Consider the following 15,127-nt stretch of genomic DNA (forward strand, 5'->3'; position numbering starts at 1 on the left):
AGCAAAGCACCCCATATACACTTTGTGGTACCTGCCAGGGCCAGGCAGACCTGTCTCCCTCACATGAAGCCTGCTCTGGAGGAAATAGTTACAGAAGGTCAGAGCCTTATCCGTGCTTTCCCTAGGGAGGTGGAGGCTTAGAAGTAGAGTGAACTTGACTGAATCCTTACTACCATGTCAGTCCCAAAATCAACCTCCACTCTTGGCATCCCATGAACCAGCAGTCCCCCTCCCCCAATCCTGGACATCCACTTTGGCCTACTCTCCAGGATGGCCTATGTTAAACATCTCAAAAAGTTAGGCCTGGTGGGGCAGGCCTGAATTCCCAGCTACATGGGAGACCGAGGCAGGAGAGTCACAAGTTCAAGTCTTGCCCGGCCTACTGAGTTCAAGGTCAGCCTGTGTAACTTAGGGAGACTGCGTCTCAAAACAAGAAAGTAAATAGAGGGCTGCAAACAGCTTAGTGGAGGAGCACTGGCTCACTTTTTCTTTTCTTAGACAGGGTTTCTCTGTAGCTATGGAGCCTGTTCTGGAACTAGCTTTTGTAGATCAGGCTGGCGCCTCGAACTCACAGAGATCTGCCTGCCTCTGCCTCCTGAGTGCTGGGATTAAAGGCATGTGCCACACCGCCTGGCTAGGCTCACATTTTTGATGTTAAGAGTGTGTGTGTATGCAGGGGTTGGGTCTATGGCTTCCAGGATTGCAGTCAGGTTATCAGGCTTGGCAGCAAGTGTGTTTATCCACTGAATCATCTTATCATGTATTTTTGTTTATGTATATGAATGTTTTACCTGTATGTATGTATATATACCATTGCTTGACTGATGTCCAAGGAGGTCAGAAGAGAATGTTGAATTCCCTGGAACTGGAGTTGCAGACAGTTATGAGCTACTATGTAGGTGCAGAGATTTGAACCCAGGCCCTCAGGAAGAAAAGTGGGTGCTCTTAACTACTAAGCCATACACTGAGCCATCTCTCAACATCTAACCTTTAACTTGCTAATGCAGCCAAGGCTGGCCTTGAACTTTTAACTTCTGTTCCTGCCTCCATCTTTCAAGTACTGAGATTACAGGTGTGTACACTATATTTGGCTATTTTCCTTCTCTCTCTCTCTCTCTCTCTTTTAGACAGGCTATTGATAGGTAGCCTAAGTTGGGCTGAAACTTGCTGTAGACAAAGCTGGCTACAAAAACATGGTGACATGCCAGGCAGTGGTGGCGCACACCTTTAATCCCAACACTCAGGAGACAGAGACAGGCGGATCTCTGTGAGTTCGAGGCCAGCCTGGTCTACAGAGTGAGTTCCAGGACAGGCTCCAAAGCTACAGAGAAACCCTGTCTCGAAAAACCAAAACCAATATTGAAAGCAGAGGGGCACAATGGAGAAAGGTTAGAAGAAAGATGGGAAAGGAACAGGATAGGACCAACCAAAACTAAGTGGGGCATGATAAGTGGAGTTCCGTTCCATTATGGGGGGAAGTTTATTTTGAGTTGTGCTGATGACAAAACTCTCCATGTATGGGATTACAAGAACAAGTGATGCATGAAGACCCTCAATGTGCCTGAACACTTTGATACCTCCTTGGATTTCTACAAGACGGCACCATATGTGGTTACTGGCAGTGTAGATCAAACAGTAAAGGTGTGGGAGTGCTGTTAATTGAGTCTCATTTGGTTCTTCCTTTTTTTCCTCTGGATGCACTCTGATGATAGCATGGTTACCCCATTTGTGCGCTGTTTAAATAAATATTGTCCTTTCATGTAAATAAAAAAAAAAACAAAGCAAACCAAAAAGACATGGTGCTCCTACTTTAGGATTACAGGTGAATGCCACCATGCCTGGCTGGTTCTCTCTTATTGAGACAGGGCCTTATTTGCTTGTGTTTCGAAACAAAATCTCATATTGCCCAGACTGGTCTCAAGCTCCATATTGTAACCTAAAATGATTTTGAACTCCTTCTAATCCTCCTACCTGCCTCTGGAATGCTTGGATTACAGGTGTGGGTTACCATGCCTCTCTCAAGCCAGGGTCTTTCTATGTAGCCCAGGCTAGCCTTCAATTCACCATATTTCCTCAGCCTCCTGATTGCTGGGATTGCCATACCCAGCTATCGTGTCTTTGTCTTATTGGGTTTTGTTATTGTTTGGTTGTGTTTTCGAATCGGTTTCTCTGTGTAGCCCTGGCTGTCCTATGTAGACCAGGTTGGCCACAAACTCAGAGATCCACCTGTCTCTGCTTCCCAAATGCTGCAATTAAAGGTGTGAGCCACTACCACCTAGTTGTCTTGTTTTGTTTGAGGTAATGGAGTTGAGCCCAGATCCTTACTTATGCCAAACAAGCCCTGTTACTGAGTCACACCCCCAGTCTTCCCCGTGATTTTTCATTTTGAGACAAGGTCTTATAAAGTGACCCATGCTGGCCTTGTGCTTGCTCTGTAGCCCAGCTGGGTATGAACTTGTCACCCGACAGTTCAGACTTTCCAATATCCGGAACGAAGGCCTGTTACAGCAATAAGCACTTGCAGGCTGGGCAGTGGTGGTCAAGCACACCTTTAACTCAGCACTGTGGATGCAGAGGCAGGTGGATCTCTGAGTTTGAAGTCAGCCTGGTATACAGAGGGAGCTCCAGGATGGCCAGGACTACACGGAGAAACCCTGTCTTGGGGGTGGGGGGGAAAGGACTGAAGAGATGACTTGGTGGTTAAGAACACTGCCTGCTTTCCCAGAGGACCTGGGTTTAATTCCCAGCACCCACATGACAGCTAACAACTGTAACTCCGAGATCTGACACCTTCACACAGACATACATGCAAATAAAATAAAAGTAAATAAATTAGGAAAAAAAGAAAGAAAAGGAAGGAAAAAAGAATTTGCTGGAATCACAAGCTCACCTAGTATCCAGAACCCCTACTCCGCCTGACCTGTAAGAATGCACAGTAACCCCCATTTGAAAGTGAGAAACTGAGTCTCCAGGGGCTGCATGACCCCGCTGTACTCCACTTTGTCCCCACAGTAGGACTCCTCTGGAGCTCAGGCCATACTTACAGCAAGGAAGTGGGTGGGGTTCCTGGGGTGGCTCCCCTTATTGTAGGAATCAGAATGGTGACAATTAGGGTGTGGACCTGGAGCAGGAAAAGTCCAGCGGGTTGACGTGCAGGACTAGGGAGCCCTGGATAAGCCACCTTCCTTCCTGAGAGGTAGACAGGGGGCCCTCACAGGCTACTGTGTCCTCACTCACTGGCAAACTACAAAAGCTGCTACCTCTGTCCCCAAGGTGTGCTGGGTCTCCTTAATGCTCTCCTTGCAAAGCTGCTCTTGAGAACAATACAGTTCTGGGAAGCTAAGCGGAGGAGGGAGGATCAGAGTGCTTGGGGGAAGGTAGAGGCCATGGGGGGGGGGGGGTAGACCCTGCGGTGGATCTGGCCCCAGAAGGAAAGTGAAGGGCAGATGTCCAGATCCTGAGCCCAGAGCTCAGGTAAATGATACACACAGCAGATGGCACGAGCTCCGAGTAGGACTGTGTGGTTCACAGGAAGACTGTGCGTGTAACCTGCTCTGTTCTTGGCTGGTGGCCCTGACATGGAAACCAGTGTATTACTGGCTTCACACCAGCATTTTATTGGGCTGCCTTCATGCTACCTAATAGGCAGAGACCCTGACTCAGGAGGCACTGTGAGAGAGTGTCCCCGGGAGCCAGGGGCTCCTGATTAGGATTGACAGCTGCCTGGCTGGGAGCACCAGGCGCTCTGCTCCAACTAAAGATAGGCTTCAGCCTGCACCCAAACCCAGGCAGTCAGTGCCAGTGATAGGCTGGACTCAGTCCTCCCCACACTGCCTCTCCTCACCGTGATCACCCTCGGCTTTTCCTCCCTTCTCCCTGTGGATCTCACTGTAGATCTGTCTGTGTCTAGACAGTCTTTGCCTGGGATCAGGGCTGTGTCCAAGGGTACCCCTCTGTCCTGTGAACTACCTCTGTCAGTTGTCGGATCCCAACACCCTCGGGCCCACAAATCCCTTGTCCTAAGCCTGAGGTGCAGAGAGGAGGGGCCGCAAGGGAAAGGGGGAGGCGGGGCCCTGGCATGAATGCAGGCTGCCCCGCCCCAGCATGGCCAGGCTCACTATATAAGGGCACACCACTCGCAATAGTGCCGCCACCACTGCTGCACTCCCTTGGTCTCTGCCTACCCGCTCGCTCGACTGCCCAACTTGGCTCAGTTGCTGCTACCAGCAGGTACCCCGTTCCTGGTTCCTGTCCTACCCCAGGGGAAGCAGGGAGCAGGGATAAGTGGGAATGCAGGTTGGGGACCCTGAGAACCTGTAGAGCTGGACACTAACCTTACATACTCACAGGGACCCTGGGTGCAGGGGCTGAGCCAACACCCCAGTATAGCTGGAGTAACACGGGGGTGGGGTGGGATGGAGGATTCAGAGGTGCACGGCTCTTGGGGCCCATGGAGCAGAGTCTCTTTTTTCCTTGAGGTGGGGGTGGGGCAGGGATAGGATAGAGGGTATCTGGGTTCCTTAAAGTCTTCAGGGCTGAAAGGTCTGTTAGGGACCTGGCTGCCCTGATCTCTGCTTTGTCTCTCTGTCCCTTAGTCTCTCAGCCTCTCCACCTCCAAGATGGTGAGTCTCTTGTGGTCCCTTCCCACAAAGGCCCAAATCCCTGGATAGAGGGAGGGCAAGAACTGGCACCCAAAGAGTCCTGCTTCTGACAGCTCCCACCCCATAACCAGCTCCATTCCTTGACCCCTACCCAGTGCACATGGCACACTCCTGGGCCACATTATTTCCAGGAGGTAGGTGCTGTCAGCCCAACGACAGTTCCTCATTCCGATAGCACCTATTAACTACCACCTGTGTGCCCAGGACTGGTCTGGGTTTGGGGACACAGCGATGAACCTACAGTCCGTGACATCAGAGTACTTTTCTAGGAAAGGACACAAAGAATTCAGCCCTGGTGTCCTGAGATGCATGGAAGGTCTGAGACCCAGACCTTGGATGTCTGGGGCATAGCTTACAGTTTCTGAACCAATAGATGATCCCCCCCTAGGCCAGATATTTCTTTGGAACCAATGGGGTGGGAATAAGTCATGCACCAGGCATCCAGGTGAGAGCTAACCAAGCCAGAGAAAGAAACAACCTGTCCAAGGTGGCTCGGTCTATCTCCTGAAAGACAGGCCCAGCTTCCAGGCTTGTATAGGCCCAGACACTGCAAGGAGTGATGTCCCCATTTCTATCATGCTGAGACTCCCAGCCTCAGAGAGGGGACGGGGTGTCAGACTTCCTGCAAAGAAGACAGTGCCAGGACACCATACGCCTGTAGAGATGTTTAGCCAGGTGTGGTGGGATTGACAGTTCAAGGCCAGCATGGGCCACTTAGCAAAACAACAAAAGCAAAACAGAGCTGAGGCTATAATTTGTTTAGAGGATGCTGGCCTAGCATGTAGTGGGCAGGCCCTGGCTTAATCCCCCTCCCCATGAGAGCAGATGTAGTGGGGTACACCTGTAATCTCTCCACTTGGGAAGTGGAATGCCTTGAGTTCTCAGCCTTGCCGAAAGAGCAAAACCCCGTCTCAAAAAAAGAAAAGGAAAAATGAAGAACAAGGATTGAATGGAGGGACTGAGGTTGAAGGCAGTTGGCAGAGGGCTGGCTCAGTTTACAGGAGGCAGGGTTCCAGCCCCAGCACTCGCGTGTAAACCTGCCATGGTGGCGCATGCCTGTAATCTCAGCACTTGGAAGGAGAGACAGATACATCAGAAGTTCAAGGCCATGCTCCATCGCCTACAAGCTTGAGGCCAGCCTGAACTTTGTGACACCTTGTCTCAAAAAAAAAAAAAAGAAAAAGAAAAGAAAAGGATTTCAGTCCTCACCCAGAGGCCCTGCATAGGGGTGATGAATAGAAAATAAATACACCTAATGGGTAATAGGTAACAGCAAGGTCCATGATAGTAGATGAGTCACTGAGGCCCAGAGAGACCAGAGCTGGACAATGGTTAGGTATTTAGTGAGTAACCATCTGAGGAGCAGTTACTGTGTGTCCGCACTGTGTGAAACTGGGACTGCAGTGATGCAAAGAACAAACCCTGGGCCCCTGGAAAGCCAGTTAGTGTGGGTGGGGCTCGGCAGTCCCATCAGGGGACTCGCCTCAGGATACCACGTCTAGCTGTGTTTGCCTTCCCTCCACCCTCTTCTGGTCCTTTGAAAGGGAGCCAGGTGGGAAGACTGGGAGGCAGGTTTATACCATTAAGTGACTTCAAGTGCTCCCTTGCCAATCCTGCCCAAGATGTACCGTTTCTGCCCCCGCTCAGCTCTGCCAGGATCCACTGAGTACGGAGTGGGACTGTCCCCTGGGCTCCAAGGACCTGGATGGAAAGGAAGGACCATGGAACGGAGGCGCTCCCCTGCCACCCACAGGCTGCTTCCCTGGGCCCTGGCGCCAGGATGTTAGCCTGGACTGCAAGGGGTCCCCAGAAGAGGCTGAGGCTCGGGCCTGGACTGTGTACTACTATGGTCTCCTTCAGAGCTGTCTGCAGCAAGCTGGCCTTCCTGAGACCCAGGACCGCAGCCAGGCACCTCGTACAGGTGCCTCCGGGCTCCACAAGGGGGTCTCCCAGAGACAGGGAGGGACCTTCAGTCCAGTTGCTTCCCTGTCTGTTTAGGCTGTCTCCCCCAGGCTCTGGTTCTGTCTAAAGGCAAAATCAGAGGGCCTAAGGCAGGCAGGTATTGTCTCCAAGGACACCCGGTCAGGGCTCCCCACCACGTCCCACCCTACCCCACCCTGCTCCCTGGAATTCCACGGTACCATTTGCATATTCTGTGGAGCGGAAACGTCTAGAATGATGTCTTAGGAGATGCTATGGAGGCAGCTGAGCAGTTGCGATCCCAAGATGCCTCCTTGTTTCATAGATCAGGTGGGTCATGAATAATTTTGTGTGGACCAAATGATCTGCAACTAGAACACAAACTTGTTCCCATCATACAGACTGGAAAACTGAGGCTTAGAAAAACAGTGACCCTTCTGAGGTCACATGCAAAATCCAAACTCAGGTTAGACTCTGGAGGATGAGTCTTCTGGATCAGATGCAGATAAAACAGTCAGTCTCAAGGCAGGATGGCAGATCCCTCCCACTTCATGCTGAGCTCCCTCTGTCCTCTGAGAGGGTGGGAATGGGGAGGTCACAGAAAATGGGCAGAAGGGCAGCCAAGAGGAGGACTCCTGGTGGACGTGGCGATATTCTCTTCCCTCAGGCCGCCCTGGAGCAGAGGTGACCTTGTGCGTACTGGGTTCCCCCAGCACCTTTCTGTCTCTGTTGCTGGAGGGTGGGGTCCAGAGCCCTGGTGAGTATGTGCCCAAGTTCCCTACTCTCTCCTACAGAAAGGGCAGCCCCGCCCTAGCCCGGCCATATCCCAAAATACCCACCAACCATGGCAATTGCCTGCATTCCACAGGACCAGCTGCTCTGAGCAGGGGTGGGTTCTGGGAGTCACTGACCCCCATGACACTGAAACCTGGGCAGGAGATGGAGGGTGTTGGCACCGTTTAGCATTCCCTGGCCAGCCACTTTCTTCCCTTTGCCCACAGGAAACATGCTCCTTTGCTTGTCCCCTGCATGGCTGATGAAGGTGGCAGCTCCAGGCCAAGAGGGTGAGGCGTCCCTGCTGGTCTCCAAGGCCGTGAGCTTCTATCCAGGGGGCCTGACATTCCTGGATGATTTTGTTCCCCCTCGGCATGCCACCTACTTCCTGGCAGGCCTGGGGCCAGAATCTGGCCATGGCAGGGAGGCGGCAGAGCTGGCTCGGAACCTCACTTGCCCCACAGGAGCCTCAGCGGAGCTGGCACGACTGCTGGAGGACCGGCTGTTGACGAGGTGGTTGCTGTCCCAGCAGACCGGTGTGGTGGTGCCAGCTACCCTGGCTTTCACTTATAGGCCTCCAGGGCTGCTTCGGGGAGGGGATGCCAGCCCTGGACTACGGCTGGTGGAGCTGAGTGGGAAGGAGGGCCAGGAAACACTGGTGAAAGAGGAAATAGAGGCCTTTGTGCACTCCGAGGCCTTGGGTGAAGCATCACAGGTAACAGGAGGTCCCTCTCTGCATTGAGGTCTTTGTGGGTACCCAGAGGAGGGAACCCATGTGACGATTACCAGGTCCTACTGGGAAACAATCCCAAACCCTCAGCTCTGCCACTGCCCCATTTCTCCACAGCAGTGCCCTGTGCCTCAGTTTACATACTGAATAGTGGCATGAGCACCCTACATTTCAGGCCCATGAGGTGGTGGTGAGGAGGGTCCTCCCTTTTCTGCTGCAGGTGGCTGTGAGGCTTAGCGGCTGGCGCTGGCAGGGACAGCAAGCATTGCGCCTGCACCTGCGGGTGGAGCCGTCTGCAGTGGTGAACACGGTGCTGGCATTGCTGGAGAAGCTGGAGGAGGAGGAGAGTGTCCTTGTGGAGGCCATGTGCCCACCTGCCCGCCTGCCCTTGCCAGGTTCTCGCCTGTGCTAGCCGGGAACTGGGAGCAGAGATTGGCCTCCTAGACCCCGTCTCCCGGTTAACTTCTCCCTGTTCCCCCAGGCAGTCCCGCACCTGGCCCCGAGCTGGCTGTGCGAATCTGCGCAGTGGTGTGTCGGATTCAGGGTGATAAGCCCCTACTGAGCAAGGTGAGAATTGCACAGGACTGGCCCTGTCCTCCCCAGCTCTGACCAGTCCCACTGATCTAATGAGGGCCTGGTGCAGAGAGGACATGATCTTTGTGGGGGAGGGGACTCCTGAGGTTGACACTTCTTCCTGTTCAACTCTCCTGATCCCTTCTTTATCAGGAGCCCGCGGCCCCTGTGCTCAACCTCCATTCAGGACCTAGGGGCCTGATTCCTTTTCCAGTATGTTCCTCCTTACAGAAGAAACCTATTTAGGGTCAGTCCCACAGGAAGGGCTCCAAACTGGGGGGACCTGGGTACTCAGCGGAACTCCAGGGGAGATGAGAAGGGTCTTCAAGAGACTCCCTAAGGCTAGGAAAAACCAGAGTGCCATAGCAGGTAGGAGCAAGCATGCTTGGAATCTTCGAGCTGGGCCTGGAAGCCAGCATAACCCCGAAGGATCTGGGGACCAGATGGCCAGTGTGAAGCCAAGAGTGATTTATACAGTTTAAGTCTTGATGGAAGAAAGGAGTTCTTGAAGTGCAGAGAAGGTGGGGCCTGTATTTTGGTGCAGGGAAGATGCTCAAGGGTGAAAGGGGTACTTAAAAGGTGAGTCTTGGCCAGACCCTTCTGAGCTGCACTGTGGTCAGGTGGTGTGCGGTGTGGGCCGTGGGGACCAGCTCGCGCGGCATCACAACACCCTGCCGAGAACACTGGAGGTGGCGCTGGCCCAGTGCGGCCTGGAAGAGGCGGCGCAGGTGGCGCTCCTGGGGCAGCGCATCAAAGAAGCAGCAGAAGCCGCGTTGGCCGCAGTGCTGGCCCTGGAGGCCGGATTGAGTGTTGAGCAGCGCGGTGGGCGCCAAGTGCACATCGACTTCCTCGGTGAGCACTGGAGGCGCGACTCGGTCTGGGTGGCGTGGGGACCGGGTTTGGGGGGGGGGGGGGGAGGGGATGCTCAGTCCGCGCATCCTCGCCCGGCCCAGGCGTGGACTTCGTTCTCACAGTGGCCGGCCGCACGCTGACCCCCGCGGTCCTTAAGCTGAACAGTGGCCTGTGCCTGGAGGCGTGCGGCGCGCTAGAGGGGCTGTGGGCTGCGCCGCGCCTGGGACGCTCGGTGAAGGAGGCGGCGGCAGCACCGCTGGTGGAGACCATGCTGCGGCGCTCGGGGCGCCACCTGATGGAAGGAAAGCAACTGCTGGTGATCGGGGCCGGCGGCGTCAGCAAGAAGTTCGTGTGGGAGGCTGCGCGCGACTATGGACTGAAGGTGGGCGAGGGCGGATCCCGACCCCCAAGTCGCGGTCTGATTGGTGAATGTGGGGGCGGGGCCTCCTCGCCGGGGCGGGACCGGTTGCTGTGAAAGGCCCCTCAGAAGGCAAAGAAGGAAAATAAGTGGGTTAGACTGGCTGGAATGTGCCAGAAGCAGGTGGTACTCCAGGTCAGCCGCGGAGCTCAGATCACTATTTATTTTTGAAAAGGGTCTGCCGGGCTGTGGTGGCGCACGCCTTTAATCCCAGCACTTGGAAGGCAGAGGTCTGGGATTCGTTATGTAATCAAGCATCAGACTCCCAGAGATCCTCCTGCCTCTTCCACCCTAGTGCTGGTACATTAAAGCGTGCACCACCTTGTTAATTGTTTTGTTTTTGTTTTCCCTTGCTGTTTTAGGGATTGAGTTTAGGGTCTTGCGTATTCTATGCGAGCAAGCACTCTGTCACTGAACTAGAGCCCCAGTTTTCATTTCTTTTCTTATTTTATTTGCTTTTATTTTATGTATATGGGTGTTTTGCCTGCGTGCATATCTGTGCACCAAAGTGGTGCTTGATGCTCACCGAGGCCAGAAAAGAGCATCGATCCCCTAGAACCCGAGTGAACCGGAGTTACAGACAATTGTTAGCTGCCGTGTGGGTGTTGAGAATCAAACCTGGTCTATGGAAGTGCAGCTAGTGCTCTTCACTGCTGAGCCATCCCTCCAGCCCTGATTTATTTTACTTTTTCAAATGTATGTTGTATGTGTGGGGGCCTGATGTATGTATGTGCACAAGTGTGTGCCGGTGTCCGTGGAGTCCAGAGAAGGGTGTCATAGGATCCAGGCCACCTAATGTGGGTGCTGAATTCTGGTCCTCTGCAAAACAGCAAGCGCTTTTAGTGGCTAAGCCAGTTCTCCAGCCCTCAGTAGTTTGGGATCTTTGAGACAGGTTCTTAATAGCTCTTGGTGGTCTCAGCCTCCTCATGTAGCTGCAGCTGCCTTTGAATTGGTCTTCCTACTTCCATCTCCAGATTCTGGGATTTCAGACATGTTATTTTATTTTTGTTTATTGAGTGATTGTTTATTTATGTCAGACAGGGTCTAACTCTGCAGCCCCAGGTGGCTTGAAACTTAATAGGAAAATCAGGCTGGCCTTGAACTTTCGGAGAGTCTCTTTCCTCTGTCTCCCAAGGGCTGGGATTACTCTCTTGAGTTGCCCCTCCATGCTTTATTTTTTAGCCAGGGTTTCACTATGTAGACTTGGCTCTCAAAACACAATCCTCCTGCTTCAGCTTCCTGAATGCCGGAATTACAAGTGTGTACTGCCAAACCTTGTAGCTCCTAGGTCTGGAACAAGTGGGTAAGGAGTCTAGCTCTGCCTTGGGGAAAAGGTCTTTGGAGTCAAATTCCTGCAGCTTGGCACATAGGGTCCTGTGGGGGCGAAAGAGTAGTTTGCAGATCTCAAGTCAACTCTACTGTTGGGAGGAGCAGGGACTCACATTGTAGGATATGGAGTTAACCAGGCAACAGACATCCTCATCGCTATTGAAACAGGAAAGATGAGGCTCTTTCAGGCTGGCTCTAGTCCACCACAGTGGCCTCCTCGCTTTTTTTCCCCACCATGCACGGTCCTTGAGGAATTCCCAAACAGCCTTGTCATCACAGTTCCTACCCGATAGTGTGTATGCCAGTTGAAGTACTGAAAGACTCCTGATGCCAAGTTACCTTGCAAATAGCCCCTTCCCCTCATCAGTGGCTGCTTCTGCCCTGAGTATCAGCTGTCTTGTGTCTGTGTTTCCCCCAGCAAACCACAAGCTTTGGAGACATGGCCCCTCAGGAGTCCTGCATATCACATCACAGTGTTAGAACATGCAAAATGAGTGATAACCAAGCCACCTGTCTCCAGCCTCAGCCCTGATGGCTTGTGTCCAAGCCCTGCGGCGGTGTGGGGAGGGCGGGGAAGGGGGAACTGCTTGTGAGCGTGTCCTAGTGAGCCCTCTGGTGTTCTCTCCTTGCTCCTGGCCCCTTGAGCCCAGCCTGCTCTTTCCTCCCGAAGTTTTTCCTTCTGACTTCCTGCCCCTCCAGTCTGAAGCAGGAGTCCCACCTCTGCACTTCCTATTTATTCAACACGTCATCAGTAAACATATTCTGAGCTCCTGGTGTTTATGATTCAGCCTCCCCTGTGGGACACCATCCTGTCTCCTCCATGACCCGACACCTGCTGACACGGAGGTTCCTCCTGCTCGCTTCTGTTTCTGCAGCTGCACCTGGTGGAATCGGACCCTAACCACTTTGCCTCCCAGCTGGTGCAGACCTTCATCCACTTCGATGTGACGGAGCACCGGAGAGATGAGGAGAACGCACAGCAGCTGGCTGAGCTGGTACGGGCACGCAACCTGAAGCTAGACGGCTGCTTCTCCTTCTGGGACGACTGCTTGGTGCTCACCGCTCTGCTCTGCCGTGAGCTGGGTCTGCCCTGCAGCCCCCCAGCTGCCATGTGCCTGGCAAAGCAGAAGAGCCGTACCCAGCTACACCTATTGCGATGCCCAGGCCCACCCTGGCCTGCAACCTCCCTCCATGCGGTGGCCTGCTGCCCATTAGAGAGTGAGGCTGATGTGGAGAGAGCCATCGACCAGGTACCCCTGCCAGGTGTGATGAAACTGGAGTTTGGCTCAGGAGCAGTGGGTGTGCAGCTGGTGAAGGATGGGCCCCAGTGCCACGAGCACTTTTCCCGGATCCTTCATGACTTGCAGGGTGAAGCTGACCACCCAGGCATCGGGCTGGGCTGGGGCAATGCCATGCTGCTGATGGAATTTGTCGAGGGCACAGAGCACGATGTGGACCTGGTGGTGTTTGGTGGACGGCTGCTGGCTGCTTTTGTCTCTGATAATGGCCCCACAAGGCTGCCTGGCTTCACGGAGACTGCAGCCTGCATGCCCACTGGGCTAGCACCAGAGCAGGAGGCTCAGCTGGTACAGGCAGCTTTTCGCTGCTGCCTGGGCTGTGGGCTGCTAGATGGAGTTTTCAATGTGGAGCTCAAGATGACTGGGGCCGGGCCAAAGCTCATCGAGATCAACCCACGCATGGGAGGGTTCTACCTTCGAGACTGGATCCTGGAGATCTATGGTGTGGATTTGCTGCTGGCTTCTGCCATGGTGGCCTGTGGCCTGCAGCCAGCCCTTCCTGCCCACCCTCGTGCCCGTGGCTACCTGGTGGGCATCATGTGCCTGGTGTCCCAGCACATCGAGATGCTGAGTTCCCCTAGCAGTCGAGAGACTCTGCAAGCCCTCCATGACCAGGGTCTATTGCGACTCAACCTGCTGGAGGAGGCCCTGATACCTGGCCAGTATGAGGAGCCTTACTGCAATGTGGCCTGTGCTGGGTCCAGCCCTGCTGAGGCCCGTCTCCGCCTGCTGGGCATCTGTCAGGGCTTGGGCATTGACAGACCCAACTACCCAGTTGCCCATTTCCTGTCTCATTTCAAATAGCAGGGATGAAGTGCTAGGGGGAGGGGTTGTGATGCTCTGTTTCCCTGCCCCTCCTTCCAAACCTTGCCCAAACCTAGTTCAGCATACTCCTCTGCCTCAGGTCTATTCCAGAGCAGTAGAGCCATTTTGACATCATAGTCTTCTGGACTCAAGTATCATAAAACAAGTATCTGGACGTTTCTGGGTCTTCTTGACTTCCCCAAAACCTCCATCTAGTCCCAGTTATCCCCAGAACTCTAGTGTTGTAGAATATTATTTTAGCTAGCCGAAGATGTGTTACATTCGTTTATGCTGTGGAATATTACTTTAACTACGTAAAAGTTACATTTGTTTCTGCTGCCTTTTTAATGGTGTAAAGATGTGTTACATTTGTTTATGTTGCATTTGTTTAATTATGTAAAGATGTTATTTCACCTTGTCTGCCTAAGGCACCTGATTGGTCTAATAGAAAGCTGAACAGCCAATACCTAGGCAGGGCTGGTGGGCAGACAGAATAAGTACAAGGAAACTTCTAAGCTTGAGAGAGAAGACGAGGGAGAGAACGAGGGAGAAAGAGAGGGACACACCTGGGGCCAGAAGCCAGGCAACTGCCAGCCAGACAGACACAAGAAGCAGTGAAAGAAAGAAAGAAAGGAAGAAAGGTAAAAAGCTAAAAATCCCTGAGACAAAACAGAAGATAAACAGGTTAAGTTGTAAGAGCTAGCAAGAAAGAAGCCTAAACTATGGCCAAGCTTTCATAACTAATAAGAATTCTCCGTGTCATGAAATGAGAGCTGATTGGTGGCCTAAAAGATAAAGCCTGGGACACTCTAGCCTTTAAGTAGCTAACAAACAGCAGCTTCATGTCCACACTGTCGTGCCCAGCCCAGATGGCAGTGGGTCCAAACCCAGGTCCTCCCCACCACCCCTTCAGGTCTGTCTCTTCATGTCACCTTTAGGAGGAGGGAACCTACGTGGATCTCTGTCCATGGTCAAAGCCCATGAAACCTGAGATTAGCGTTCCTGTCTAAAGTCTAGGATAGTTGTAAAGCCTGCTGAAAATGTCCAGCAGTGCTTCACTGTGACTGTGGCCTGAGCAGTAGGAATAACCATCTTCCTTCACACCTCCAGACAGACACTAATGTCCCCGTGTCATAGATGAGGAAGCCGACTCAGAGAGTCGACTCTGCCTCCAAGGTCCTACCTCAGCAGATGTAGACAGGATGCACAGACCAGCCTTTTCTGTTTACTGTTTTGCTTTTTGGGTTTTGTTTTGTTTTTGAGACAGTCTTGCTCTGGTAGCTTTGGAGCCTGTCCTGGAGCTGGCCTTGAACTCACAGAGATCTGCCTGTCTCTGCCCCTGAGTGCTGGGATTAAAGGCGTGCGCCACCACCACCCCGGCCTGTTTACTATTTTACACACTCATTCAGCTTCCAGATCCTACCCACTCAGAAGCAGCACTTGGACTCCTGACACCTTCCTCTGGTGAACCCCACACGTTCTGTACCAGCTCCGCTGCTTTGCCCTCTGGGTACCTAACTAGCCTGGCTACAGGACTTCTGTCTGCACCGCCTTCTGCATTCTGGGAAGCTACTCTGAAAACGCCTGCTTCTGCCCAGCACGGGAACTGTGGACAGCTAACCCAATAAAGACTTGTGAAGTTTCTGGGCTAGGTTTGTTTCCGACAGTGCCCCGCCCAGGTTCAATGTGTGTGGAGCTGGGGAGAGGGAAGGAGAGGTAGGAAAAACACCTCGTTGTCTGAGCCCCTGGGCTGAACTTTGGCAGGGGC

General features: G+C 53.1%; 1 protein-coding gene across 2 annotated transcripts; it reads left to right on the forward strand.

Moving 5' to 3' along the window:
* Positions 1–4,170: 4,170 nt before the first annotated feature.
* Carns1 (carnosine synthase 1) lies at positions 4,171–13,719 on the forward strand. 2 transcript variants are annotated; one of them, XM_041660669.1, is made up of 10 exons: positions 4,171–4,230; positions 4,596–4,622; positions 6,309–6,582; positions 7,249–7,338; positions 7,583–8,070; positions 8,306–8,480; positions 8,567–8,652; positions 9,279–9,510; positions 9,612–9,892; positions 12,133–13,719. In XM_041660669.1, exons 2-10 carry the CDS (start codon positions 4,620–4,622, stop codon positions 13,357–13,359), a joined length of 2,856 nt encoding a protein of 951 aa, XP_041516603.1. In that variant the 5' UTR covers positions 4,171–4,230; positions 4,596–4,619; the 3' UTR covers positions 13,360–13,719. The 2 variants fall into 2 exon arrangements, with proteins under 2 accessions (XP_041516603.1, XP_041516604.1); XM_041660670.1 differs by lacking the exon at positions 4,596–4,622 and having other exon boundaries at positions 4,180–4,230.
* The last annotated feature ends 1,408 nt before the right edge of the window (positions 13,720–15,127 follow it).

This window comes from Microtus oregoni, unplaced genomic scaffold (genome assembly GCF_018167655.1).
Source record: "Microtus oregoni isolate MIOR12 unplaced genomic scaffold, Mior012 000012F_ref0000307, whole genome shotgun sequence".
In the NCBI taxonomy this organism is placed as follows: Eukaryota; Metazoa; Chordata; class Mammalia; order Rodentia; family Cricetidae; genus Microtus; species Microtus oregoni.